At 43.9% G+C, this 26745-nt stretch overlaps 1 protein-coding gene across 3 annotated transcripts in view; it reads right to left on the minus strand.

Moving 5' to 3' along the window:
• Positions 1-916: 916 nt before the first annotated feature.
• The window catches only part of COL6A3 (collagen type VI alpha 3 chain), a 92728-nt gene continuing 66899 nt past the window's right edge, over positions 917-26745 (minus strand). For 2 of the 3 annotated variants that reach the window (XM_023228726.1, XM_023228725.1), the window contains 16 exons: positions 26079-26129; positions 25815-25850; positions 25266-25328; positions 23953-24015; positions 22308-22340; positions 22186-22222; positions 22069-22080; positions 21478-21971; positions 19345-19441; positions 17733-18431; positions 16002-16104; positions 13085-13476; positions 11552-11815; positions 10395-10493; positions 2464-2628; positions 917-1719 (listed from right to left, as the gene is read on the minus strand). In XM_023228726.1, coding sequence (XP_023084494.1) covers positions 1679-1719; positions 2464-2628; positions 10395-10493; positions 11552-11815; positions 13085-13476; positions 16002-16104; positions 17733-18431; positions 19345-19441; positions 21478-21971; positions 22069-22080; positions 22186-22222; positions 22308-22340; positions 23953-24015; positions 25266-25328; positions 25815-25850; positions 26079-26129 — 2649 coding nt within the window. In that variant the 3' untranslated portion in view covers positions 917-1678. The remainder of the gene's footprint in view (positions 1720-2463; positions 2629-10394; positions 10494-11551; positions 11816-13084; positions 13477-16001; positions 16105-17732; positions 18432-19344; positions 19442-21477; positions 21972-22068; positions 22081-22185; positions 22223-22307; positions 22341-23952; positions 24016-25265; positions 25329-25814; positions 25851-26078; positions 26130-26745) is intronic. The other variant, XM_023228727.2, reaches the window with a different exon arrangement.

Below are 26745 nucleotides of genomic sequence, written 5' to 3' on the forward strand. Positions count from 1 at the left end.
CCTCTGCTGCTCAAGTTCTTGTAAGAGGCTGGTGTTGGGTGCCTGGAGGATTCCACTTTCCCAGGGTTGGTCACCAAGGGCCACTGCTCAGAGCACACTGACCTGAGCACACCATGGTAGCTGCTGAGATAGAAGAGGACTGGGGAGGGGGTCATGGCGGCCTTGTGAGGACTAAGTGGCGCTTCTGAAAAGGGCCACACTCCTCTCTCCTTTCCCAACAGACCAACTGGCAAATTCATCCCCTGATTTCACATAAAACAGTTTTGCTGACACCCAAGTTTCCTGTAATTCCACCCTCAGCACTTGTCAGGACATATGTATTTTATCCAATAAGTTGTTTCCTTCATAAGTGGAACTCAAGTGCCACCTGAGCATGCATGTGTTGGTTTCTTGTATTATTTCTGAAGACAGGAAAAAAAAGTCTTTAAGAAAAACAAAAAAATGAAAGATCTTGTGCTTTGTCTTTGAGACTCCAGGAAAGGGGTACGGGGTTGTGGGGAAACACTGAATCTCTCAGCCATTGTGAGAGGCAGCAAATCAACCCCCTGGGAAAGGATCACTGTGGAGAGGAAGAAGGGAGGAGGCTGAGGCTCTGGGGGCAACCAAGAGTTAGAGGAAAAGATGGAAGCCAGCCTGGCTCTGAAAATCAGAAACACTGCCGGGACCCAGCAGCAGGAACACCTTCCACTTGGCCATGGAGCACTGGAGCGTGTGGGGCTGAATCTACAAAGCGGGGGATGCTTGTCTCCACCCGGTCTCTTTGCACACTGGCTGATAAAGCTCTTTTGCCTCCTCCACTGGAAACAAAAGGGTGTTGCCCAGGTCCATGGGACCAGAACCAAGCCCAGTGTCCCCAGCCTAGGGGTGAGTCTGACAATCGCTGCTATAGCAACAAGACAGCCAAGAACGCCACACTCAGGAGACTTTCAATATACTTTATTAAAAAGTTTCTTTGTATAAATTTCCTAAAAATTTTAAAATTAAAATTAAATCCCCTCCCCCCTGCACAAAAAAAAAAAAACACACACACACACAACATTAGAGGAATGCCAAAAATATTCTCTATTACAACTTTTTTTAATTCTTTAATTGAGGCATTGGTCCCAACGGTGCATATAGATTAAGGGATTTTGCTTCCTTCTGAACTAGATCATTTGTTAGAGGCTTTAGAAAAAGAAAATTAGCTTGAAATCTAATCCAGGAAATTGGGGGCAGGGAATGAAAAAGTTGGTCTCTTGTTTCTCCACGATACACAGGCTTCCCATCTAAAGTCATGCTTAATTAAAAGGGAAAAAAATGAACCAAGCAAAAGTATATAGAGTAGCCGTGACATCTGCGTTATTTTCTAGACTTTACATTTGCCTGCAACAGGCATAACATGAAACTCCAGAGGGAATTTGAATTGATAGGAATGTTCACATAAACACCAGCAGTGGCTGTTACACAACATTCAAAGTATTCGAGAGAACTGCCTGGAGACGGAGAGCGAGGGTCCACAGACACATTAGCACCATACTGATAGGTCATGCAGCAGGATGTTCCCTCCCCAGTTCGAGTGTAAATCAAAGCATGAAATGATACAGTGCAAGGGAATCTACACCCGGAGCTTCTGCAGAGACGAGTTGGCGACGGCTGACTCCTTCTTCTTCAAGAGGTATATGATGTTGGCCAGCCACGCTTAGGTTCCCATCGCATTGATGACTCCAGGTTTGGCGAGCACTGAGCGTCGAGAGAGGGGGTGGGTGGGGTGGGGTGAGGTGAGGAGTCGAGAGAGGAGAGGAAAAGCCACATTACTGACCCAAAAGGGCACTGTCATTATCATGACACAGTCCCGCAGCCTCTGGTTTCCATCACCTGTCTCACTTTTCTACTCAGTACCATCAATGGTCCTCTGTGACCTTCTTGGCCTGGGGCCTGGGGATGTCTGTGAAATCTGATTCCATTCTTTTGCCCTGCACCATCTACCAGGCCTTTATACGAACTGAACTCTCCCCATTCTGGCACTGACCCCAGGGTCTGTTCAAAGTGTTTATTTTATTACCAGTTGAACTGCACAATACAATGGAGATACTGGATGGCTCCAGTGACAACATTGTTATTTATAGGAAGCAAAATTATTTAAAGATAAATTTGTGGGGGTTATTGATCTTTGGTGTTATCTGTAGTTGTTCATTATATTATTTTCGCAGGAATCATTTTTGGTGCAATATTTTACAAATAACAGCAGCTTAATAACATTTCTGAAGAATGACGAGGGACGAGTATGTTTTTAGAAACCCAACATAGGAATTCAAAAAGAAATGTCATGGGCCGTATTTGAACCTCTTACTTATCTGAGGATACAATTTATCTTCTTTTTCATATGTCTTATAATTGCACTTCTACTATTTTTCAAGGTGACTTATTGCCCTGAATCTCTTCTCTTATTTGCAAAAGCCATAAACACAAGGAAGAATCACTTACCAGGAGCGCAAACCTTTTCACATTCTGTCTGTGATCCAAATTTGTTTTCGTTTCCGCCACAACCTCCGTACCAGAATCTTGCACAGCTTTTGGTGTTTGGATCATAGTACCATTTTAATATGAAATCCCTGCAAGTTCCTTCGTCTTTTGGCAACTTGCATATATCTTTAATAACAACATGAGAAAAGGACATTAATGAGAACGTGTGTGTTACTCTGCTCCCAGTGCCGGGGCTGATAGTTTGATGAACCTACTGTGGGTAGAAGGAGAAAAAGGAAGAGCTTCCTTCCAGGTGAAAACTCCCTAAACCTGCTCGAATTTCCATTTCCTCACTGCCATATGGACATAGGAATCACTTGCAGCATTGTGAGAGATAGATGAAATTGTATCAATGAAAGGGCTTCATAAACAGCACTCAGAATCCCAAATGTTGGCAATGGTTATTGAATAATTTTAAATGAAATGAATTGTTTTTCTCCTTTCCAATCACTGGGCCATTTGCCCTCCAAATCCTTCCATGTTAAATCCCCAGAAAAGAAACCAAATTTTAAAACCTCAGGGTTTTATATTTCTTGGCAAAAAGGAAATTCGATTCTGTTGGAATATAGATCAAAAATAAGGTTCTACCTTTCATTACAAGCCAAGTAGACTGAAAATTAAAGGTAAAGCACAAAAGAAAATCATTTATGAGTGTGTGTGTGTGTGTGTGTACGCATGCATGTGTGGTAGCCAAGGGCCTTTGTGACCTGCCAAATGAAACACGTAAAACAAAGAGCTAGCACTGATGTAAAATTCATGACGGCAAAAATGTCACAGAGCAGAGCTATTTTGAAGAAGAGAAGCATTCTTTTTCCAGTTAAGGAAGTTTATGTTTTAAATGCACACGTCTGATGTAGCCCAGCTGCAAAGTAAAGCGAAGGTCCCCTCGACGCCTTGTGAAAAAAGTTTACAGTTCACACACAGCACGACTCCTGTTTACAGAGTTTTCTGGCAAACTCCAGATTGTTCTGGGAAAGAGAAGCATTGATGTCAACTGTTATCTGTAAGTTTGAAAACGTAAACCTTCTTTCTCCAAAACTCCCTGGAGCCAATAATTCTGCGTGTTCCTGTGAGTAGCTAACAGGCTGGAATTATCCAGCTCTCCCCACAAAGGGCTACTTCTCCAACTCCTTTGTCCCCAGTGAGGCAGGCTGCTCACAGCTGCGGAGGTGGTGAGCATCTGTGCTGCAGATAGATCCCAAAAAGGACAAAGAAAACCTAAGTCTTCAGTGGATAATCATAGCTTGGATCACTCAGGATGGGCCAGACTCAAAGGTGCATAGGACTGAGGCTCAGAATTGGTCTAAAACATTTCCTGGTTGCTGCTGTCACCCAAATGCCAGGCTGGTGGCTGGTGGTTCCACAGTTACAACACCTCCTAGTCGCAGACCCTCTCCGGGCCCAGAAAGCCAGCGGTCCCCCAGAGAGCCTTTAAAGACACTAGGAAGTCAGAATAAAATGAAGACAATTTACAAAAACAGCCTTCTTTCTCTCAAATATGCCAATAACTGAAGGAAAATGCCTGGCTTTCAAGGAAGGTCCTGGAGGGAACTGACAAGGCAAGGTTATTTAACCATCAAAACTTCTTCCTCATTTACCAGTGGGTTCCCTGTTAGAGTGAGGCCTGTGTCATGATCTCCCTATTCTTCCTTCCTTCCCAGAGTGTTGGCCAATGGATCCTATTTGCTCTATTTTATTTGTTTCAGGTGCACTTCAGTCCTGACCATCTGTGTTTAGCTGTTCAGTTCCCAGTCCCCTAGGCTCTGCTGAACCAGTCACGAGAGGTCTGCCCAGACCCTCGGACACCCAGCCCGCAGACGGCCTCACAGCAGCGTGCTCCACTCCCTGTCTGATGGGCTTCTCCAGCTTCCTTGGATCTCCACCCTAACCCTCTAGTTCCACACCATGGCACTAGTGTTTTCTGCCCTTATTTCAGTGAGAGTCACTGCTGAGACTCTAAGATTTACTAGTGGAAAATAAGGACACTGTTACTGTGGACAAGCAGATATTTGGAAAACCGAGAGAAATATATTAGTGAAGTGAGAACCCAGCACTATTCAGAGACAAAAACTTGGACTTCTCCACTTCTGAAGTATGAAAATGGGGGATTTTATGTTCTTAAGAAGCCTTCTAATGCAAACTCCACATCATCTTGACTTCTGAGACCCATCGTTTTGACTGGACTCTCCTCAGCTATGAATGCATATGTTAAAGCAACTGTTTTAAGCAAAAAAAAAAAAAAAAAAAAAAAAAAAAAAAAAAAAAGAAGAAGAAGAAGAAGTATTTACATGTCCTGGAGTACAAAGGGAGATGGCTTGCCCTCGTTGAACTTAACCTGGACATTTCCCTCGAACCACCTGTCTTTGGATGCAATGGTTGTTCATCTTTTCCCTCTGAAATGAGTTTGCCCCCCAGGCATAACCTGTAGGAAGCTAGAGCCTTCTCTTTATCTGAGAGGAGTGCTTGGCTGAGTCTTCCTTCATTTGCTCTTCCTTACTATTGAGAACCTAATGGGAGCCTAAAAGACAATAGGGACTGAAAAGTATCCACAACCTTCCCCAGTTTCCTAACCTAGAATAACAATGTACATAAGTTTGCTTGGAAAACAGAGAGGTAAAAGGCTGCCTGACTCAGACCACTGTCCGCTGAAACTTCCTTACTATTGGTCATGGGGCTTCAGGAAAGCATCCAAACAGATGAGAGGAAATGGAGGCAAGCACAGTGTTAGGTTAAGACCCTGTTCTGGGAATCCCACCTGTTCCCAGAAGCCATAAGTGCCTACCTAGAACATCCTAACAACAACCATTCAAAAACAGTAGGGTGCGAGGCACCCTAAGCACCACAGTCCGTTTTTGTAATAAATATTTGTGGGAGTGGATGCACCTGTGCAATGCATGCACCTTCCCACAAGCAATAATATTCATAGAAAAAAAAATAGGAAGGCTGTGCACTGGGTCACTGTTGGTTTTCATCAAAAGCCAGCAATGCTGTCACAATGAGAATCGTGTAACATATCTCTCTGTACGTCCTGAATGCTTGACAATGCATATCTGTTAACTTTATAATCAGCAAAAAAAATGTATCCTTCAAAGTGGAAAACATATTGATTGGCAAATCTTGTCTTTTTCATAGTTTGATATTCCCATCGTGTTTCAATGCATTTTTAAAGGCATCAGCTTTGACATTTCCCAAACATATTGATTTCCAAATCACTATGTAAGTACTTCCTTGAGCAAACTGAAGGCAGGCAGACTGAGAGGTGTTAACACTGCAATCATCAACATGTTCCTCATCAGTTTAATGGTGTCCAAAACAAGAAAATTCAATCACCTTCTCACTCGGCATTGTTGTTATGGTATAAAGTGCTTCCAAACCTTGGATGCAGGTATGTTTTGCCTGAACCAAAACACTTTCTGCCGTCTACATTTTGAGCATTGGTCAGTTCAAAGGGTACCAAGGAAACTTACTAGATTTTTAACTTACTTAATGTATTTATTTATTTAGAGACAGAGTCTCACTCTGTCGCCCAGGCTGGAGTGCAATGGCACGATCTCAGCTCACTGCAACCTCCGCCTCCCAGGTTCAAGTGATTCTCCTGCCTCAGCCTCCAGAGTAGCTGGGATTATAGGCGTGAGCCATCACGCTCGGCTAATTTTTGCATTTTTAGTAGAGACGGGGTTTCACCATGTTGGTCAGGCTGGTCTCGAACTCTTGACCTCAAGTGATCCTCCTGCCTCGGCCCCACAACGTGCAGGGATTCTAGGTGTAAGCCATCACACCTGGCCAATTTTTAACAGCTACAAAATGTAGCTGTGGTTAAATTTTGGACCCTTTACTCTTTCAGATCTTGACCAACAGATTTCTATTTATTAAGACTTCAGGATAAAAAACATCCCTTTGGTCTCATTGTAACCCCCACCCGGCAACTAACCAGAAAACATCCTTACACAGCAATGAACAACAGACAGCCTGGAGAGGACCATTTCCCAAATCCCTGTAGCTATTTAACTAACTTCAGCCATGGGATTAGTTTGTTCTTTAAATTATTATTAACATAAAGTCAGATATTTTCCCCAAATACACCATTTTATGCTAATCAATGATATATATTCACATGGAACATGGCTAACCAAATACTGTATTCCATCCAATATAAGATATCTTAATTTTATGGTGCACTATTATTTTATGTTCCACTAAGTAACACAAAATACTACCAATAAACCATGATATGTTGTTGTCAATTCTAAGTCACATTTCAGTTTCAGAAGTGTCTCAATGGAAAAAAAAAAAAAGTGCATCTTAGAATCAATAAATAAAATGTTAGTAAACACAAAATGATGGTTCCTTCAGGGGTATACAATTGGCCCAGTCATGTCTACTTGGACAAAATGCGATCGGTTCTACAGATTGCTAATTTCAAGAATAAATAATAAAGGACATGATGATTTTGTTAGTTATTTTGTCTGGTTTCTGCATTGAAACTTCTTTAACACATGTGATTAAGCCAATAATTTAGGATTCATTTTGTAATATTACAAAAAGTAAACTTTAACTTAGATTTTTGTTGTTGTTGCTTAGACACTTCAGAGAGTCTTAGCTTTAGTAGTAATATGCATAGAAAATATCTGTCCAAAGCTTCCTTAGCTAAAAATGAGAAGAGAGAAGAGGGAGGCAGTAACAAAAGCCTAAAACCAAAATTAGCAACTACATAGCACTGTCAAAATCAGCAGTGACAAAGCAGGTGGTAGAAAGGCCCAACACACCCATGCTTTCAGGAGGCCATGGTCATGAATGAAAGATCCATTGCTGCTCCGTGCCACTTACAGGCAGCAGATGTGTGACAGAAAAGTGGCTGCAGTATAATTCTTTTAGATGCTGAGCAAAGCAAAAAGCAGAGTGAGATATTTTTGTGGGGGTTCATTCGGTTTTATTTTTTAAAAATACAAGTATTAAGCATTTAAAATCAAATCATGTCATATTGCAAAGCTGGAATCCTGAGTGGTTGCCCTCAGTATATGATGCCCTAGGCATATTAACGGAATCAAGGTCTGTTAACAGAATCAACCTTCATGTCAAAGGCGAGAGTCTCCCTGCCACACACCAAACAGGGCCAGACCTTGTGGGGGACAAAAAATCCCCTAACCAGACTGCCCTCGCATTACATGCCTGACTCAAATTCCTGATAAACAAGCGTCTATTCAATGTTATTGTCAAAATGGGCAAACATTAACATATGCAAATGAAAACCAGTGGTCACATTGGTCCTCTCCTCTTCCCCCGCCTTAGGTGCCCGGACTAGGAACCTTTTCATTTCCGAGTGTTTCTGCCCACAAATTCCTTCACAGATGCAAACACAGGTCACCAGGTTCCCAGAATCCAACCTGATACACTCTGAAAAATACGGGCTCTTAAGACAGCATCTTTTATTCACAGAAGTAAAAAAGCAAACGATAGTACCTACTATTTAATACTAAGAAAGGGACCCATCTCTGTCAATGTTTCTAATTAATAGATGCTGCAGAAAGTGAGAGGAATTAAAATGCACACATGTAAATATAGAAAATATATTTGTAAAATTTCGTTTTGCCTGAATGGTCTAGAAAATGTATATTTGGAGAAATAATGCATACTGTGGTCACTGGAATATGGATGCAAAATACACATGTAACTCCTGAGTGAGCATGCAGTGACTATTTTTTTAGGTTATTTAATAAAGAGTGATTCATCGTCACTCCTTTTTCTATATCCAAAAATATATAAACCATTAAAAGATCTTCCCCCCGCCCCAGGGGAAATGGTTAAAACGACAATTATAGGAGACTGTGAGGAGGGGAGGGAGAGAGGTTGGTAGGGGGTGGGGGGGATAAGCATTCCTCTCCTAATTCTGGTTATCCATTTTGAATTTTAGACATTTTTAAGTAAATGTCCCATTTATTAGGTCGGTGCAAAAGTAACTCCGGTTGTCACCATTACTTTCAGTGGCAAAACTGCAATTACTTTCGCACCAACCTAATAATTCAAAAAGAGCTCTCAAAACTGGCATGCCTGTGTGTACACCAACAAACATGCATCAGGCCAAGCTATGTTCAGTGCTTGTTTTGTTACTATGAAGTAATTAAGTTTAAGAGATCAGAGATCAATTATGCAGGGCCTTGTTCTTTTTTTAAAAAAAAAGTAATTTATGTCTTCACTCTGGGCAGGAAAACACACATATGCACGTGTACACACATACACACACACACACATACACACACACATACACACACATACACACACACACATGTGAAATGGTGAGAGGACTTTCACATCCTGGGTCTGAGGGTTATGCCCCAATTAGTATGAAGGAGAAAGGTTTTATTTAGATTCATCTGTATCAACTACTTGTAGCCTTGAAAGAAACACAAGTCCTAATTTCAAAAACTCTTTTCTCTTTATCACAGGTAGACAGGCGATCTCAGTGTTAAAGGTCTGGATCAAGAGCAACTCGATCACAACTCAACATTAAAAAAAAGAAAAGAAAAGAAAAGTAAAGAAAAACAAAACAGCCCAGCCAGACCCTTGCTTAAAGATTTTGTTATTTATATTAACTAGGCACTGTTTATACAATCTTGTCCCTTCTGGACCACACATAAGAGAATCAAAAACATCCCCAAATCTTGCTGTCTAGTTTACTCAGTATTGATCTCTGATCTCTAGTTTACTCCAAGTCATTTTCTCTCAATGAAGCATTAAACTGGCTAAACATTTTATATTTCCCACACCGTATTCAGGGTGAAGTTAACCATTGAGTGAGAAATGACACATGCAGATTTCAGCAACTTTGAGGTTAGAGTTGAATCTGTCCTGACCTGCACCTCTGGGGGAAATCTGCTGTGTTCTTTGTGGCTTGTCTTTGAGCTCAAGCACCATGGTGGGGTCGCCTAACAGGCTCACTCAACAAATGCCTTTAAAATCAATTACAGAAATGAGCATTGTGAAGAGAAATGCTGTCCTCCTCCTGACGGTAGATGATACACCAGAAGATAATGAACTGTCCCCTCGTTAGCAGAAAGTTTTTGCTTCAGGTCTATAAAACAGTATTATATCTAAATTCCCATGGAATCTCCATTTTTTCTGTTAGTACCATCATTCTTTGCTGAACACTCTTCAACAAAGCCTATCAACTCTTTTAATAATCAGTTTCTCACGGATGAACAAGCCAAGTCCACATTCTGCTCTCAGATTGAGAGCAGATTCCAGGCCTCTCAGAGTTTCACTGCCCAAGAACAAAAGCAAGTAACAGCTGTCAGTTCCTGAATTACACTAACCAGTCACTAACTTGGCGTAGACCATGCACACGCTCTGGGGCTCAAGCCCATGAGAGAGGGTATCACAGACTCACACACTAAGCTGGGGTGTGTGCTTAGGATGTTAGGACCAGAACACCCCGTGGGTCAGATTCAAACCCATGCATTTCATGGATTCCAGCCAGATTTGTCTCGTGTTCTTCTAAGCAGGTTTTTAAACTTAGATTAAATCACTGAGTAAATGAAACGTCAATCTTCACAGCATCACAGACCACAGATCAACTCGAGTCCCAGTATGAGGCACAGAAGAAATGACTAATGGATACGTGAATTCTAGTGATAGCCCCAAAAGCACCTCCCATCAATTTTTCACTGAGTCTGGTCACAGGTAAAGTAAGACTCCATTTACACCTGGGATCTTGCAGAATAAGATGATGTTGGGCTGCACAGAGCTGACGTGGACATTTTCCCCATAGAAGTCATGCCTGGGCTAAAACTTAGAACCCAAGAAGGTAAATTGGAATCAAGTCTTCCAAAGCTTTAACATTTTTGGATGGGTATTTTCTTAGTGCCATTAATGGACCTAATAGTTTCACAACTCACCTGTTTCAGTGAGAGCCAACGGTTCTGTGCTCACCATTAGATTGATGGTTGAACTAGAAGCTGACCTTGCTGGCTGTGGAGGTGGGGGCTGAGATTTCTCTATAAAAGAAAAATACATGCAACTCGTAGGTAAATCAGAAACTGGAGGGCTTGGGAATCTTTAGTGACTGATACAAGGTTGCCTGCTGTGATTAATGTCTTATGTGGGGGAGCGGTGATTGAAAGACAGAGATCCAAGACATCTCTATATCCACCACTTACGCTGTGGACTGCAAGTTGGATCCACGTGCTAATAAGCGGCTGGAGGGGATCCCTGAACTTCCGAACAAGTCCTCTCACCTCCCACACAGCCTCTTCTGCTGCTGTCTAGGAAAATAGAGCCCTAGGGTTGACTGGGTCTTTGGACTCATATCTCTATGGGCCTAATCCAGGGCACTGGTGGGAATTCCCTTTCCTCAAGCTGGTTCCTCGATCTGAATAGCATTGGCCTGAAGAAAAGAGGAGCCTTCCCCTTCACATTCCTGGAGCAGTGGGGGTCAAGAAGAATGGGAGGGGGGAACCCAGAAGAATTTAGAAAGATGAGAGAGGGTACCATGAATAATTAAGAAAAGCTGGGACAGCACTCAAATGCAGGCCTCAGTGAAATGGGGGAGCCCTGGGGACAAGAGCCGGCCAAGGCAGAGCCCAACTATGGTGAGATCAGAGCAGGGAGACTCAGCTATGGACATTCTCCAGGCCTGGGGTGGTGAGTCTTCAGGTACACCTCCATTACTCCCTAAGGGGCCAGTGACTGACTAGTGTTTTCCTGAATGTGGAAACCTGGACAGGGTAGTGGGCAACCAGGAGCCCTCGCCCGGAGACGTAGCCATGTTTCCAGGGTGCAATGTTGGAAAGGGCTGTGCTCAGGTGACGTGGATCTGGCTTCCTCCATAAAGTAGCCCAGGACCCAGAGGACTGCATCCCACATGGAATCCCATTTTCCATTCTGTGTTTTATAAAGTTAGGGTGCCACCAAAGCACCCAGGCTAAGTTGTTTTGTTTTGTTTTCTAATTTGTGTTTATTTCAGAATAGATTCAACAAGTAAGTGTCTCCTTTGTGTCCTATTTGATACTCTACATAGAAATCAGGTACTGACTTGTACCGATCATGTACTTACTTGTACTGAAACTTCCGTGGTAGATGGCTCTGACCTGAGACCTCAGGTAGCAGACCACGGACACATGGTACATCTGCCCAGCGATCAGGCCTCCGATGACGCGGTCGGTGACTGTGAGGTTCTGCTTCAGAACTAGGGACTGATCATGGGCTGAGGTGATGGTGAGGTCATAAAAATAAGAACTGGGGGGCTCAGGCCTCTCCCAGTGGAGTCTGGCGCTGTTCTCTGTGATCTCAGACACCTGGACTTCTCGGGACACCTTAACTGGAAGATAGATCAGAGTGTGAAGATAAAAAATAAAACCCTCCATGACTGTTGTGCATGAGCGAGAGAGGAAATCTGAAAGGGATGTGTTAACAGACAAATTGACTCGAAATTTAGGTGAGGTGGGGAACTAATTTCTTGTTCAAGCCCCTAAAAAATATTGCTCTTATCATCTATCAGCATACATGAAGTGTGCAATTCACAGTAATGAAAAATCTCATCATTCATCAACTATCTTTTTTTCTATTAAAAATCTCCACTGTTAAGAAGATACTTTGGAAATACAACCCCGCATACTAATCATAAGTTGTGTTTGCTACAAAATGAGCCCCGTAATTTAAAATGTATTAAATCATAAAATGTTAGGGTATGACATGAAATTCTTTTAAAGGAATACTGCTTTCTCTTTCATACTGTTCATAAAATGAAGATAATTTCCATTTTATCGTGGGCCGTCCTTTATAGCTTGTGACATTCGATAGTGTCTTCCAGTGTCTTCTTTAATAAAATGATAAAATAACATACTCTTGGTCTCATTAGAGCCATCTACCTTTTGTATCTAATTCAGTCTGAAATATATTGAGTTCGTGCAGAGTACTTGTGGGTTTTGCCATTACTTTCAATATTTTTCTCATGGTCGGTATGCGCATAGATTTCAGCCTTGGGGAACGACTAACGGTCCAAGCTCTCACTTTTCAGGCTACCGGATTGAACACCCAACATTGCCACAACACACAGCTTAGGGCCCCTTTTCTGTGGGTATGAGGCAGGGACAAAGTTTGCAGTTGCAAAGGGCTCTCCCAGACCTTTTCAAGTCATATTCTAAGGTAGGCGAGTCCGGCTCCAAACACCAGCCCAGAAACAGCTGCCTTGCTGCCTAAGAACCAACTGCAGGCTTTTTCTTTCTGTCTCTCTCACTCCCTAAATAGGGGCTAAAACCCTATTTTGATCTGGAACATTTTCCCTTTAGTTTAAGACAACTCAATTTCCAGGTGAGGTGAGCTGTGCCCCCACTGACATTCCAGAGAGAATGAGAGCTTCCCATCCCTACCCCAGGACAGGATTGAGGGCACAGGATGGGGTGTGGGAGAAGGGAGGCGGCAGAGGCTGGAACCCCTAACCAACACCTCTTAAAACACATCACCCAGATGTACAAGCCCAGATCAAGGACTGTATTCTGAGTGTGTTATATGCAGGCTTTGAGGAACACACCCTGGAGCAGTAAATGAGGATGTCACAAGACGGCAGCCCTAGCAAGGGCTTTCTTACCCACGGGCTTAGTGGTGGCTGGCTTGGTGGCAGCTGGTTTGGCTGCCTGTGGCTTAGGGACCTCAGGCTTGGTCGCCACTGGTTTTGCAGCAGCAGCAGCGGGGGGTCTTACAGCTGCTGGCTTTGCTGCTACAGGCTTCGCTGCCGTTGCTGGCTTCACCACCACTGGGGGTCTAACAGTGGCCGTCTTTGTGGCCACAGGCTTGGCAGCCACAGGTTTTGCAGGGACTGGTTTTGCAGGGGCCGGCTTTGCAGCAGCTGGCTTCACAGATGGCTGATTTACAATAGTTACAGGCTTTGTTGTGGTGGTCACTGGCTTCGTTGTAGTCACCGGCTTTGTGGTCGTCACTGGGTTGGATGTAGGACTTGAAGTAACATTATTTGGAACATTTCTGTTAAGACAAATTAAATATTATCTCTGCTTTTGCCTGCTATCTAAAATAAACAAAGACATAACCCCATGAACTATATTAAATTTGTTTTAGCAAAATGCATGCAATAGTTTTTATAGATTATGTATTGTAGTGCATATATTAAATTCCTTCTTTTAAGGATCTGTGCCCCCCTAAAAAAAGATATGGAACAGCATATTGAAAAATAGAATCATTAAAAATGAAGCTTATATTGTTCCACAAAAACATCTTTCAATTTATAAAATAAAGGCAGAGAGAAAATAAGAGACAATAATAAATAATATCCAACAATGTTCTCATTATAGCAATTAACCAACCAAAACATATACCAAAAATTAAATGAAATCAGTAGTTAGCTGCTTACATTGTAAGAAAATATCCACTCAATCAAATGCTACCCACTCAATCAAATGCTATCCACTCAATCAAATGCTATGTTGAGCTGGAAAATTATAAAGTTAGCATGTACTATTTTGCTCCAGGGCTTATTATTGGGAGTGTATATACATATATTTTTACTTGTCTTAATTTTTGTGTATGTGTGTTTTTTTTTTGTTTTGTTTTTTTTTTTTACAATTTCTTGATCCATTACCAATATCTAGAGAGAATAGCAACCTAATCAAACAGACACAACAACACGGACCCACACTTCGTAGCTTTCTTGATCTTAGAAGAAAATGTATTATTTTAGAATCATATCTTGATGTATTTTCAAGTTAATATCATAAGACTTCAAATACTAGGTTACTTCATTCTTTCTGTTTTCCAAAAGATAAAAAGGTTAAGTCAATTTTAGGGAATGTTTCAGAGAAATAATAGGAACCATTAAAGCCTAGAAAAATAGAGGCTACAAAGCTAAATGAAGCATCCAGTGCCACGATACAGGTCCTAGTTGCCTTAGCAATGATATTCATTCTTGCTATGCTGAGATTTAAAGCCACTCCTTCTGAGGTCAAAGGAAAGAGCTGAAGGACTTAAGTGGTGATAGAGAGAAGGGTCTGCAGTAAGAAGAGATGGGCTCTCTTTCCCCATCTTGAGAGTCAGCCAGTAGTAAGCCAGATAGCAATTTTCCAAGGATCATTTGCATTCACATCTCATCTGTGCATGAAGTTCAGAATCTGCAGAATCTGCACTTCCCTCCAAAGCATGACCCACTGTGACATTCTCTTAAGGAGCACACGTTGCTGACACACTACAGGAGCTCAGTTTCTGTGGCCACACCGCCCCAGCTAGCCCTTTGTCACATGGCTCCACTGCCCTCTTTGCTCCTAGAGTTGGCACCCGAGATGGAGCAGGGCATGAACCATGGCACATGGGCCAAGCAGCAGCATCAGCATGGGTGCCACAGTCCTGCCCACTCCCATCCCTCCCCTCAGTCTTCACAGTAGAACATGCACATGGCTTCCTATTATTACCATTATTACATGTTATCACAGCATTAACAATTTTAAAAGACATAGAGTCCATTTTTTGATGTATTCAATCCTTTTATGTAATCATTTCACACCAGATACGGCAGATTGTTTGGACATACGGTCTCAATTACCTACCTTCTCTCTGCCCATGCCCTTTACAATGTAATGTGGCAAGTCCTTCCATCAAGCCTAGTTTTCCACCCTTAAATCTAGGTTAGCCTTTGGACATGCTTTGGCCAATAGAATGTGGCAGAAGTAACAGTGTGCCAGTTCTAACCTAGGTCACAAGGGGCCTTGCACACTTCTGTCTTCTCTCAGGGAACCCTGCCAGGTCACCTTGTGAACAAACCCAGGCTAGCCTACTGAGAATGAGAGACCACATGGAACAGAGATGAGTCAGCCCAGCTGAGACCAATCTAGACCAGCAGCTCTATAGCTGACAAGCAGCTGACCACAAACATAAGGGAGCCAAGTAGAAAACAGAAGAACCACCCAGTTGAACCCAGACAAAAATTGCTAATCCACAGAATTACAAATTTAATAAGTGGTTGTTGGCCAGGCACAGTGGTTCATGCCTATAATCCCAGCACTTTTGGAGGCTAAGGCAGGCAGATCATTTGAGTTCAGGAGTTCTAGATCAGCCTGGACAACATGGCGAAACCCCATCTCTACTGAGAAAAACACAAAAATCAGCCAGGCATGGCAGCATGCACCTGTAATCCCAGCTACTCGGAAGGCTGAGGCACAAGACTTGCTTGAACCCAGGAGGCAGAACTTGCAGTGAGCCAAGATTGCACAACTGTACTCCAGCCTGGGCAACACAGCAAGACTCTGTCTCTAAATACATTAATTAAGTAAGTAAATAAATAGGTGGTTGTTGTTTTAAGCCACTAAGTTTTGAGTAGCTTGTTATGCGGCAAAAGCTAACTGATAAAACAGATTATTTGAGAAGCACGACCCACACTACCTTTGAGAAGTCACATTTTCTGGATTTCAAGGTCCTCATCCCATAAACTCAGGAGTTGGTTGGAGGACCTGTGCAATCCCTGCAGCACTATAATTTTTAAGACAATAATTATAATCACTTACACTTGTTTGTGACCAAACTTCACAAGATTCTTTGTGGGTTGGTCCCCTTGGAACCAATCACACTGTTTCCGGATATCTGGGGACAAGTAAAAAGCATTTTCACCTAAGGAAAAAAAAAAAAGAAAAGAAAACAATTGAGCTGCATGCTAATAATATGAAAATTAAAATTAATCCGTTAGCGAGTTAAATGAATCACATAACATTTATTTAGCCCATAATTATTGTTGAATTAACCACATCAGACAAACTATGTCCAGTGATTTTAAACATAAAGTATGATGGCATTTGATCCATAAAACATGGTAAGCCAATATGTTCTATTTGGCAATATTTGGGTGATTAAGTTAAAAATATATTTATTCAATGTGAGGGAGAAGACAGGGATAGAAGAAAAATCAAGTGAAGAGTTTGAAAGTTCTAGTCTCTGGAACATCAGATTATAATCCAACTGCTTTCATATTTTCTCAATGCTTTGTTGAACAAAGCTTCTGTTTTTAATTAATTCCTTAAATTCCTTCTTTTAAGGATCTGTGCCCCCCTAAAAAAAGGTATGGAACAGCATATTGAAAAATAGAATCATTAAAAATGAAGCTCATATTGTTCTATGAAAACATCTTTCAATTTATAAAATAAAGGCAGAGAGAAAGTAAGAGACAATAATAAATAATATCTAACAATGTTCTCATTATAGCAATTAACCAACCAAAACATACACCAAAAATTAAATGAAATCAGTAGTTAGCTACTTACATTATAAGAAAATATCCACTCAATCAAATGCTACCCACTCAATCAAATGCCATTTAGGAAGACAGGAGCAGTGACCCGCCGGTGAACCTGCTGGCTTACCTTTGCTTCACATTTTTCCCTGAGTCTTTTGGGTGCCAAATGTGAATACTGGTTTCATACACCTCAACATTCCCTTAAATAATAAGCATTCAGTATATACATGTTTATTTATACTGTATAAATCCCCCTCATTTGTTCCAAGCCTTGCCTGTACTGACCCTAGGCTGCCCACTATACACAGGCTCTGGAAACTACAATGGGCTGCAGCTCCTCAAAGAGCAGTCTAGGGGACCACAGACCACAAACGAATGATCCACAGGCCAGGTAAAGGTGCCCTAAGTAGGGTGTCCGCATTAACCATGAGCAGGCCTTGGGAGCGGGAGCCTCCACGGCGAGCAGAAGCCATTGGAAATGAGCTTTGAAGATGAAAATGGGTTTGCTGCTGAAGTGCAGTGGAGAGCATTCCAGGGAGGGGGAGTCCCATGAGCAAAGGCCCAGTGGTATCCAAGCACAGCACTGGAGGCTAAACCCAGATCAAAGCAACTCTTTCTAGAAGCTTTCCCCAGTGCCCCCAACAGAAATCACTTTCCTTGCGACATGCCAGCCTATTATGTCATGCATAATAAACGTGCATTTGATCCACTGGCCCACCCTCTTGTAAACTGTTAAGGACACCAAGAGTGCCTTATGGCTAGGAGGTGCTCGGTCAAATGTGGTGGGATAAACGAGTCAATAAGAACAAGGAGTCTGTCTGCATGTTCCCTGCTTACTCTGGCTCCTAAAAGCATTTGTGGCATATGGCAGGTGTCAATACATGTTTGTTAAATGAATGAACCAGTTCCAGTCAACACATCGGTTGTCTTTTCCATGACTGTTCCTACACTCCTCCCAGCCCAAGCACAAAGCCAGGCCAGGGCACATGCAGTGCCACGCAGGACTTACTGCTGACAAAGGACGGCAACAGCCTCCCGAAGCGCATCAAAGGCTCCTCGTTAAGCTCGGTGGACTTGTCCACTAATTTGAAGAAGACGTCGTTTGGCTCACTGGCGAAGGTGTATACCTCCTTGATGTTCACCTTCCTGCCAATGCCCAGGACCACAAAGAAGTAGCCCTTGCATTTGGCCTGCAGGATGACTCTCTGGGCCTCCTCCAGCTGCTGCTCCTGCACCTCGCCCGTCAGCATCAGAACCACAATTTTCAGGTCCCGTGGGTTCGGAGCACTTTCAAAGACATTCTCTATGGTGTATTCAATGGCACTGCCCAAGGCCCTGGTTCCCTGCAACTGTGTCATTCCCCTGCTGAGGAAGTCCCCCAGCTTCTCCTTGGAGCCATAGTCAGTCAGGGAGAATTCCACCTTCACAGGCGACATGCTGGCATTGCCCATGGACTCATAGGGCGCATGCTGCACAACGGCCACTCTGGCGAAGTGCTGGGAGGCCTTGGGGTCTGGGCTCATGTCCAGTTGTCTGACCAGGTATGCTATGTACTTCTTCATCTCATTGAACTGGAACAGGGTGGTGGTCTCAGCGCTGTCTAAGATGAAAGCCATGTCGATGTCCACGTCGCTCCCTGCCGCTCTCCTGTCCCTGAAGGAAGGCCTCCAACTGCCAAATCCGCAGGATGGGTCAATGTTGCAGATGTCTAGAAAGAAGCACGGCAGCCCATTTATTCTGTGACACCCACAGCAGGATACACAACTCATCAATCTGCTGGAAGCCTTGGGTGATTAAAATGATCCCATAAGATCAAAAGTGGGCTGGGCGCGGTGGCTCATGCCTGTAATCCCAGCACCTTGGGAGGCCGAGGCAGGCGGATCATGAGGTCAAGAGATCGAGATCATCCTGGACAACATGGTGAAACCCTGTCTGTACTAAAAATACAAAAATTAGCTGGGTGTGGTGGCAGATGCCTGTAGTCCCAGCTACTTGGGAGACTGAGGCAGGAAAATCGCTTGAACCCAGGAAGCGGAGGTTACAGTGAGCCAAGATTGTGCCACTACACTCCAGCCTGGGCGACAAGAGAGAAACTCTGTCTGAAAAAAAAAAAGAAGCAAAAAGGATCAAAACCAAAACCAATTTAAATCTTGCTGCCTTGATTTGATTATGGCCAGATTTCAGTTTCCATCACCTAACACTTAGTAGATGAAACAAATCAGTAACATAAAATCTTTGTAGTATGCCACGTGCTGGCATTTTTAAAAGAAAAGAAACATTAAATTACTTCTTTGCCACTCTTTGAAGAAATATGTTCTAGAATGTCACTAGTGCCAAATATTTTCATTCTAGATTCTAATGTCAAAACTTAAGCAGAACCCACCTCCTCCTTTGTTAACTATAAAATGAATTATTCCCCATCAAAGAGAAGCTCTGTCTTGGGAGGTCCATTTTTAATACAGAAACTGCTGCAGTAGTATTTACACTGGTAAATAGGAGGCTTTGTGAATCAACTGAACTCAAGCTCTTTTTACAGATCATCATTATTCTCTCACTCTCCTATGGATATTATGTTTTGCAATTGCAGCTGAGCAGATCTTCCTGTTAGATGAACAGCTTACCCAAGCAAACGTGACACGTGCGGACATTCTCCAGGAAGTCTGTGAGGTCCCTCCCTGCAGGCAGGACAAGCGCGTGCCCCACTGCTGTGTTATTGATCTGGTTTAAACAAGAGAACAATTTTAGTAGGGGCGTACATGATCAGTCATATCTGAAAATATGGCAGAGGAGTACATCAAAGCCACATCAATAAAATAGATTAACCTCCCAATAGGGCAGTATTGGGAATACCTTCTCATTTGGGGGTGGGGCTAGACTCTGAGTATAATAGAAAGACATAGGTTTTATTCTAATAGGGTGAGCTGGAGTTCATATCCTGTTCAAATGGGGTTCAGCTTTTTTCAGACATAAAATGGGGGGTAATACCTTTCTAATGGTGTCATTTGGAGGGTTAAATTAGATAATAAATGTTAGTACCTGGTGTATCTTCTGGCAAATAGTAGGAACTTAATCTTTTCATTATTTTTAGCACCAATATGGGAGCTCCATCCCTTCCCCACCCTCTCAGGTGTGGTTAAAGCAAGTAACAAAATCACTCCCAGTGGATGCAAAGAGTCCTGTCTATCGGAGTACCTGGCATACGATTGGTAATGATTCATTTAACAAATAGGTAGTCTGAATGAATGAGTGAATCATTATGAACGAATAATTTTTGATCTTGTTGAAACCATGCTAAGAAACTCATGTGGTTCTGAGTCCCTCAGCCCACACAAGGACAGATTTATGTGAATGAACCCCCCAACAGGAGCACACGGCCAGTAGCCCAACTTCAACACTGGATTCCCAATGAATATCCAATGTGGAAGGAAAAACATTAGCAATCATCTTGCCCCAGCCTCAACTTACAGGTGACAAATCTGAGACGCAGGGAAGTTAAGTGGTGTGCACATTACTTTAAATGGGTGAGGGGAGTATGGAACCAGGCCAAGCCTTCCTGACTCCTGGCTGGACTCCTTCCTATCCATCACCCATCTGTCTTGAACAGTATCACCAGAACTGCACGGAATAAATATTAATTGATATAACAATTAAACCAGTCAGCCGGGTGCGGTGGCTCATGCCTGTAACCCCAGCACTTTGGGAGGCCGAGGCAGGCAGATCATGAGGTCAGGAGTTTGAGACCAACCTGACCAACATGGTGGAACCTCGTCTCTACTAAAAAAAAAAAAAAAAAAAAAGAAAAATACAAAAATTAGCCAGGCATGGTGGCGAGTGCCTGTAATCTCAGCTACTCAGGAGGCTGAGGTAGGAGAATCACCTGAACCTGGAAGGCGGAGGTTGCAGTGAGCCAAGATCACGCCACTGCACTCCAGCTTGGGTGACAAAGCAAGACTCCATCTCAGAAAACACACACACACACACACACACAATTAAACCAGTTATTTAATAGAATTACAAGGGACACTTGGCCTCCCTGTGGGCTGCCCTTGGGGCCTGGCTGAAGAAAGCTTTGCACAGTGGTATAGATCGGGGTTGCTGAGTTGGTGTAATTTTGGGGACCTTACTAAGAGACTGCAGGCCTCCAGGGCCACCCTGGATATTCACCTTCAGAGCTGATTGGGACAGAGTGGAATGGGTATTGTCAACACATGGGTTTCAGAGTCTAATGGACTAGGGTCCTAGCCTCTCACGAGCACCTCACTAACAGCAGGATCGTCCTATCCATGAGGTGAGACGGATGACACAAACCTCACCAGCCAGTTATGGGAAGCGAATGCCCAGTACACATCCAGTAAGACACAGCTCAGAGTGTGCACATGGGGCCATCTTGGGAGGAGACAGGACTGATCCAAACGTCCAGGTCCTCCTCACGTGTTGAATAAAGCAAACAAGCCACACCATCTTGTTACTAGATAGAGGGTGTCACTAACACTAGCATCACTAACCGGCAAGAGCTGTCAACCTGTGAGGAGGAACCTGGGGGCAGTGCTACAGGCAGGTAGGAGTCCCTGTAGTGCTGGGGCCACGAGGCTGTCCTGGAGACCTCACAAGAGAAGTTCTCAGGCAGATGGACTCACTGGGGACCTTGTAGGAGCTATGGGACATGAAGCCACCGAGGAGCATGGGCGTGTCTGAGAACCTTCTCAGAGCCCCAGAAGAAAGGGAGATGGCAATAGCACCGACAGAGCACAGACCTGCAAAGCGTTGACGAGCTGCCGGTCTTCCTGGCTCGTAAGGAACAAGGGGGTGATCCCTGCATCTGAGAGCTTGAGCACAGCCTCTCTGAGCTGTGGGGATGCTCTTGTGGGCCTGTTGCTGAAGAAAACGGCCACTTTCCTCATTAGGAATCCATTCCGCACACGCTTAAATGTGTTTCTGGCCACAAATGACATGGCGGTCTCCAGACTCTGCTGTTTGGATGTCAGAGCCACCTGAAGGTTCTTAATCTTGTCCAGGAGGACCGACTTCCTCTTGGAGTCAGCAAACCGGATCTCTGTGGTCACCTCGTTGTTGTAGGTGACCACGGCCACCCGGGCCCCCCGTGGGCAGTTGCTCTCAGCAATGGTCAGGTCATTCACAATACTCAAGACCACATCTCGCATCCGGCTGAACGTGTCTTGGTTGACCCCCTCAGAGGTGTCTAAAGCAAAGGCTAGTTCTGTCGGGAAGACGGGGCACTCCAGGGGCCCTGTGGAAAGCGAAGGGTGGAGGGTTAAAGACAAACCGTACTTACTACAAAAGGGAGGCTTCCTTTCCTTAGGAAAAAGTCACCAAAATCAACTTACCATAGCAGCAAGCTAGAAAAGAAACAAAGAGAAGAAAGGGTGAGATACTACTCTACCATGTGAGAACTTCAAATGTAAAAATATGCATTGTCAGACAACAGAAAATCGTGTACTTACGACATTTATCTTTGATGCTTTGGATGAGGGCACATTGCTTTAAAAGAAAATGAAAGAATATGTAAGGAGAGCAAATCAAAGGCTCATGAGGTAATGAGTCATTCTGGATACATGCAACTTACATCGATGGAGTCACCTCTGTTGCCCTTGGGACCCTGTAAAACCAAGGAAGGAAAGGCTGAGAGGCACAGTAGATGGGGAATTTGAAAAAACAGCCTTTGCTCCCCCCACCCCCCCACCGAAGAAATACACAGAGCAAAACAAAGGGGCCCCTGGATAACCTTGATTGTTTACAGCCTCTCCCTATAAACCTGATTTTTTCTCTTGCAAAACAAAAGAGAAAAGATTCTCAGAGCAAATGTGTTTCCCAGGGAGGTCATTTGGCTTTTGAAATAGCCTCAGGTCCTGAAACCAGGAAGCTCACCACCAATCCATGTAAAGCCCACTAGTGAGCCTGGGTCTAGATTCTCCTTCTCTTGAGAAAAGAGCTCCCTCTCACACGCTTGCTTGATACGCCCCTGCCGAAGGGGCAGTGAGAGATCATTGAGGTGTCCTGGTTCCCTCCATGTCTAATGCATCCCAGCTGAATTCCACCCCGAGGAGCTCTAGGGACTGACTCAAGGCTTCCCTCAGTGTCCTATCCCTAAACCTCACCACCCTGACAGTCCAGCAGGCATCTCACGGGCCATTAGTTGTCTTTCCAGGGGGCCATTTCTGCCTGCTTGGTCTTCTGCAGCAAGTGGCTTAATGTGCTGCCCCCAACACTTCATCTACTTAAAGACAGCAGTCAGACCCACCTGACCAGCCTTCTTTTCCCTAATTCATCTAAACTAAGCCCTGAACCTTTCCTTCTAGGAATGATTTTCCAACTCCTGAATTATCTTTTCCATTATTTTTTGAAACTCATCAATTTCAATATTGAGGGACAATATAGGGAGAAATTCAAATAAGAAAACAAAGGTATTAGCCATAAAGAGATTTGGAAGGGCTGTGGGAGGATGCCCTCCTGGCTCCTGGTGGCGGCATGACTAGTGGGCTTTAACCACAAATCAGGAGCTTCCCTGGGGATTTCATAGACCAAAGGAAGCATTGCCAAACCAAGACCTGGCATAACTGCACTGCTTCTGTAAGATGCGAGCAAAAGGTATTCAGATTTCCCCTCTTTGGTTTCTCCTCTATACAAATCTCAAATGCACCTATGCCAGGAAACTATAAAGGCAAATTACAACACTCCCTAGATGACAGGATCCCATGAAACCTATTTTTTTTTAAGTTTCTTGTTACTGGGCCGGGCGCGGTGGCTCAAGCCTGTAATCCCAGCACTTTGGGAGGCCGAGACGGGCGGATCACAAGGTCAGGAGATCGAGACTATCCTGGCTAACCCGGTGAAACCCCGTCTCTACTAAAAAATACAAAAAACTAGCCGGGTGAGGTGGCGGGCGCCTGTGGTCCCAGCTACTCGGGAGGCTGAGGCAGGAGAATGCATAAACCCGGGAGGCAGAGCTTGCAGTGAGCTGAGATCCGGCCACAGCACTCCAGCCTGGGCGACAGAGCGAGACTCCGTCTCAAAAAAAAAAAAAGTTTCTTGTTACTCTAAAATTCAAAATCTCTTTGCTGCATCATGATGTCAGAGAGTTGGTCTGACAACCAAGCAAATATACACAGAGCACACTTTCTCGTGAGCAAAGCAGTGGTGGGAAGTTTTCAGGGACCATGTGTAAAGCACCCAGCCCCAGGTGGCTGGGTCAGAACTGGATAAATACTTACAGCTGGTCCTGGGTAGCCAGGGTCTCCCTTCTGTCCAACTATCCCTGGAGGTCCCGAATTTCCCTAGAGGGAGCAGAACAAACATTGTTCAATTGTGTCAGAAAGTGGAGAGGTTAAGGCTCCTATAGTTGGAAGGGATGGTAAAAGTGATCTAACCCAAGGGACTTCATCACCACGAGAAACCTCTCACTTTAAGTGAGCTAACATGTCTCTTAAATTCAAGTTTAGGGACAAGAAACCTCAACAAAGCCAATGGGAGTCCCCCACCAACTATGGAGGGATTATGTTCTCTGCCAGGCTAAGGTAAGTCAGATGCTTTCCCAAGAGCCATTAACATGATTACTAAGGACTCCCAGGAGAATAGGTAACAGACAATGAATTAGCTAATGTGTTCAGTGTAGTTAATCATCCAATGTTTTAAAGCTCTTTGGGGTATTAAATGATCTGGTTTGACTGTCTTCACTGATCAAATTAATAGGATAATCATGTTTCTTTTTAAACTACATTTCAGGCTGAAAATAACTGTTAGCAATATTTACCCAGATCTAGGCCACAATTTGCTAATTGAAGACTCTGCCATTTTAGGAGAGTGAGTAAACATCCATTGAAAAGAGTAATCTGTCCAGGTGTGGTGTCTCACGCATGTAATCTCAGCACTTTGGGAGGCTGAGGTGGGAGGATTGCTTGATCCCAGGAGATGGAGGTTGCAGTGAGCCAAGATGGCGCCACTGCACTCCAGCCCAGATGACAGAGCAAGACCTTGGCAACAGAGGGAGACCTTGTCTCACTCACACACACACACACACACACACACACACACAAAGAATAAAAAGAAAAGAGCTATCAGGGTCAAAAGTAGCTTAAGGAAGTGGAATCTCAGCACCAATAGGCTGAAAAGCCCGTGGCCTTGGCCTGGCTCGCTTACGAGCCCAGACGCTTCAGAAGCAGTTTCCATGCCTCATTCACCCCGTTGCCTGACCGTCTGGGTGGGCATGGCCCAAACTGACTGCACAGACTTCCCAGTCACCCATAATGAGACTTGAGACTGTAGGTGGGTGCTGTGCCTGGAGTGAGCTGGGCTGGCGACCCTGGAGGTGAATTGGAGGAATACACCTGCAGGAGGACAGCCATGGACCACAGCCATGGCGGTGCCCTGAGGACATTGGTCTGGGGCTCAGGAGTCCCTTCCTTCCTCTCTGTGCTATCCCTGGCCAGGGTGCAAGTGAAGGATAATTGTCAAAGCCTCGGCAGTTAATCACGTTGAAACATCCATTCTCATTCCTCACCTGTAGCCAAGGCCCAGGCAAACTTACCCTTCGGCCTCTGATCCCTTTGGGTCCTGGTGTTCCATTTAGCCCAGGCTCACCAGGGTTACCCTGGGAAGAAAGCCGAGAAGTGGCACAGTAAGCTCTGGAACAGAAGATCTCACTGAGGGTCCGCGGGGCAAGACATCCAGGGGACATGTGGGCCACACTTTTCCAGGGCAACCAAGTGGTTGAATCAAACCAAGTGGTTTGATTCACTTTTCCAGTGGGTTACTAGTATATTTGTGGTATTTGCAGATAGTCTTCATTTATTTAATCAGTAATGATACTATCATATAGGTTATAGCATTTCACAGCTTACAGAGTACTTGGATTGCGGTATATATTATTTAACTCTCATAAGCACCAGGACAAGTATGTATTGTGACCTCCACTTGACAGATGAGAGTGTTTTAGGGGAGGAAGGGTCTTTCTCAGGGTAGCCCAGTTAACTGAGTGGTTGACCCATGCCTAATGCCAAGATATTCTGACTCTCAGTCTGTGGACATACCAGAGCTGAATCGTGATGCAGATTTAAACCAACCGGGGATTATTTACCTTTGGTCCTGGGTAGCCAGGGAATCCTCTTTCTCCCTATAAAAGATAAATACATTATTGAATACTCGGTTCTAATTTAAATTCATCTAAAATAAATTGACCATGAAAGAAAGAAATGTCTGCAGAGTCATCAAAAGAAAACACTCACTCAAATACAAAGACAACTTTTAAAGAAATAGTTCTTTTAAAACACAACACATCAGAAGTTGTCCTTGGAGCCTCCTGGCAACAAGGACTCTTGGAGAATCCTCAGCAGATACGTACTTTTCTGCCTCTGCGTCCTTCACTGCCAACTCCGTCCCTCCCGTCATCTCCCTAAGAGTGAAAAAGAGATGTGACTACAGGTTGCCATGCGTGGTGCGCCATAACCACCGTCTCTGCCCTGCTGCTGCCCTGAGAAGTGGATCTTGAGCTCCTGAAATGTTTCCAGACTACGGTACAGGAGTAGGCACACTTCCTGCTCCTGTCCTATCCTCCAAGGGTGAACAAGACCATTTCTGTAGGCGATGGGCTCAAAGGACTCCCATAGCAAAATGGCACTGGCAGACCAACATAGAAAGAACTGCTGGGAGTGCTGGGTAAAGATTCTGTTTGGATGTAGAATCAAAGACTCATCAACCCCGAGAATCTTAGAATTGACAGGAATCTTGATGGTGACTTTGATTCTATGCATCCATGAGTCTTTGATTCTACTTCAAAACAAGAACACTGAACTCCATCTCTCAGGCCCAGGTCATATTCCCCCTCCCCATATCCCTTCCCTTCCTTCCAAGTCATCACTCCCAGATCCCTCCTTTCCAACACCTCCCCCCAGCATGCTCAGATCTGTTCCTGTTGCTCTCTCATGTGGAGCATTCAGAACTGGACTTCATTAATTATTTCAAAAGAATCAGAAGAACTTCTATGAATTGTCCATTACTATCTCTAACAT

Source organism: Piliocolobus tephrosceles, chromosome 11, assembly GCF_002776525.5.
Source record: "Piliocolobus tephrosceles isolate RC106 chromosome 11, ASM277652v3, whole genome shotgun sequence".
Taxonomy (NCBI): domain Eukaryota; kingdom Metazoa; phylum Chordata; class Mammalia; order Primates; family Cercopithecidae; genus Piliocolobus; species Piliocolobus tephrosceles.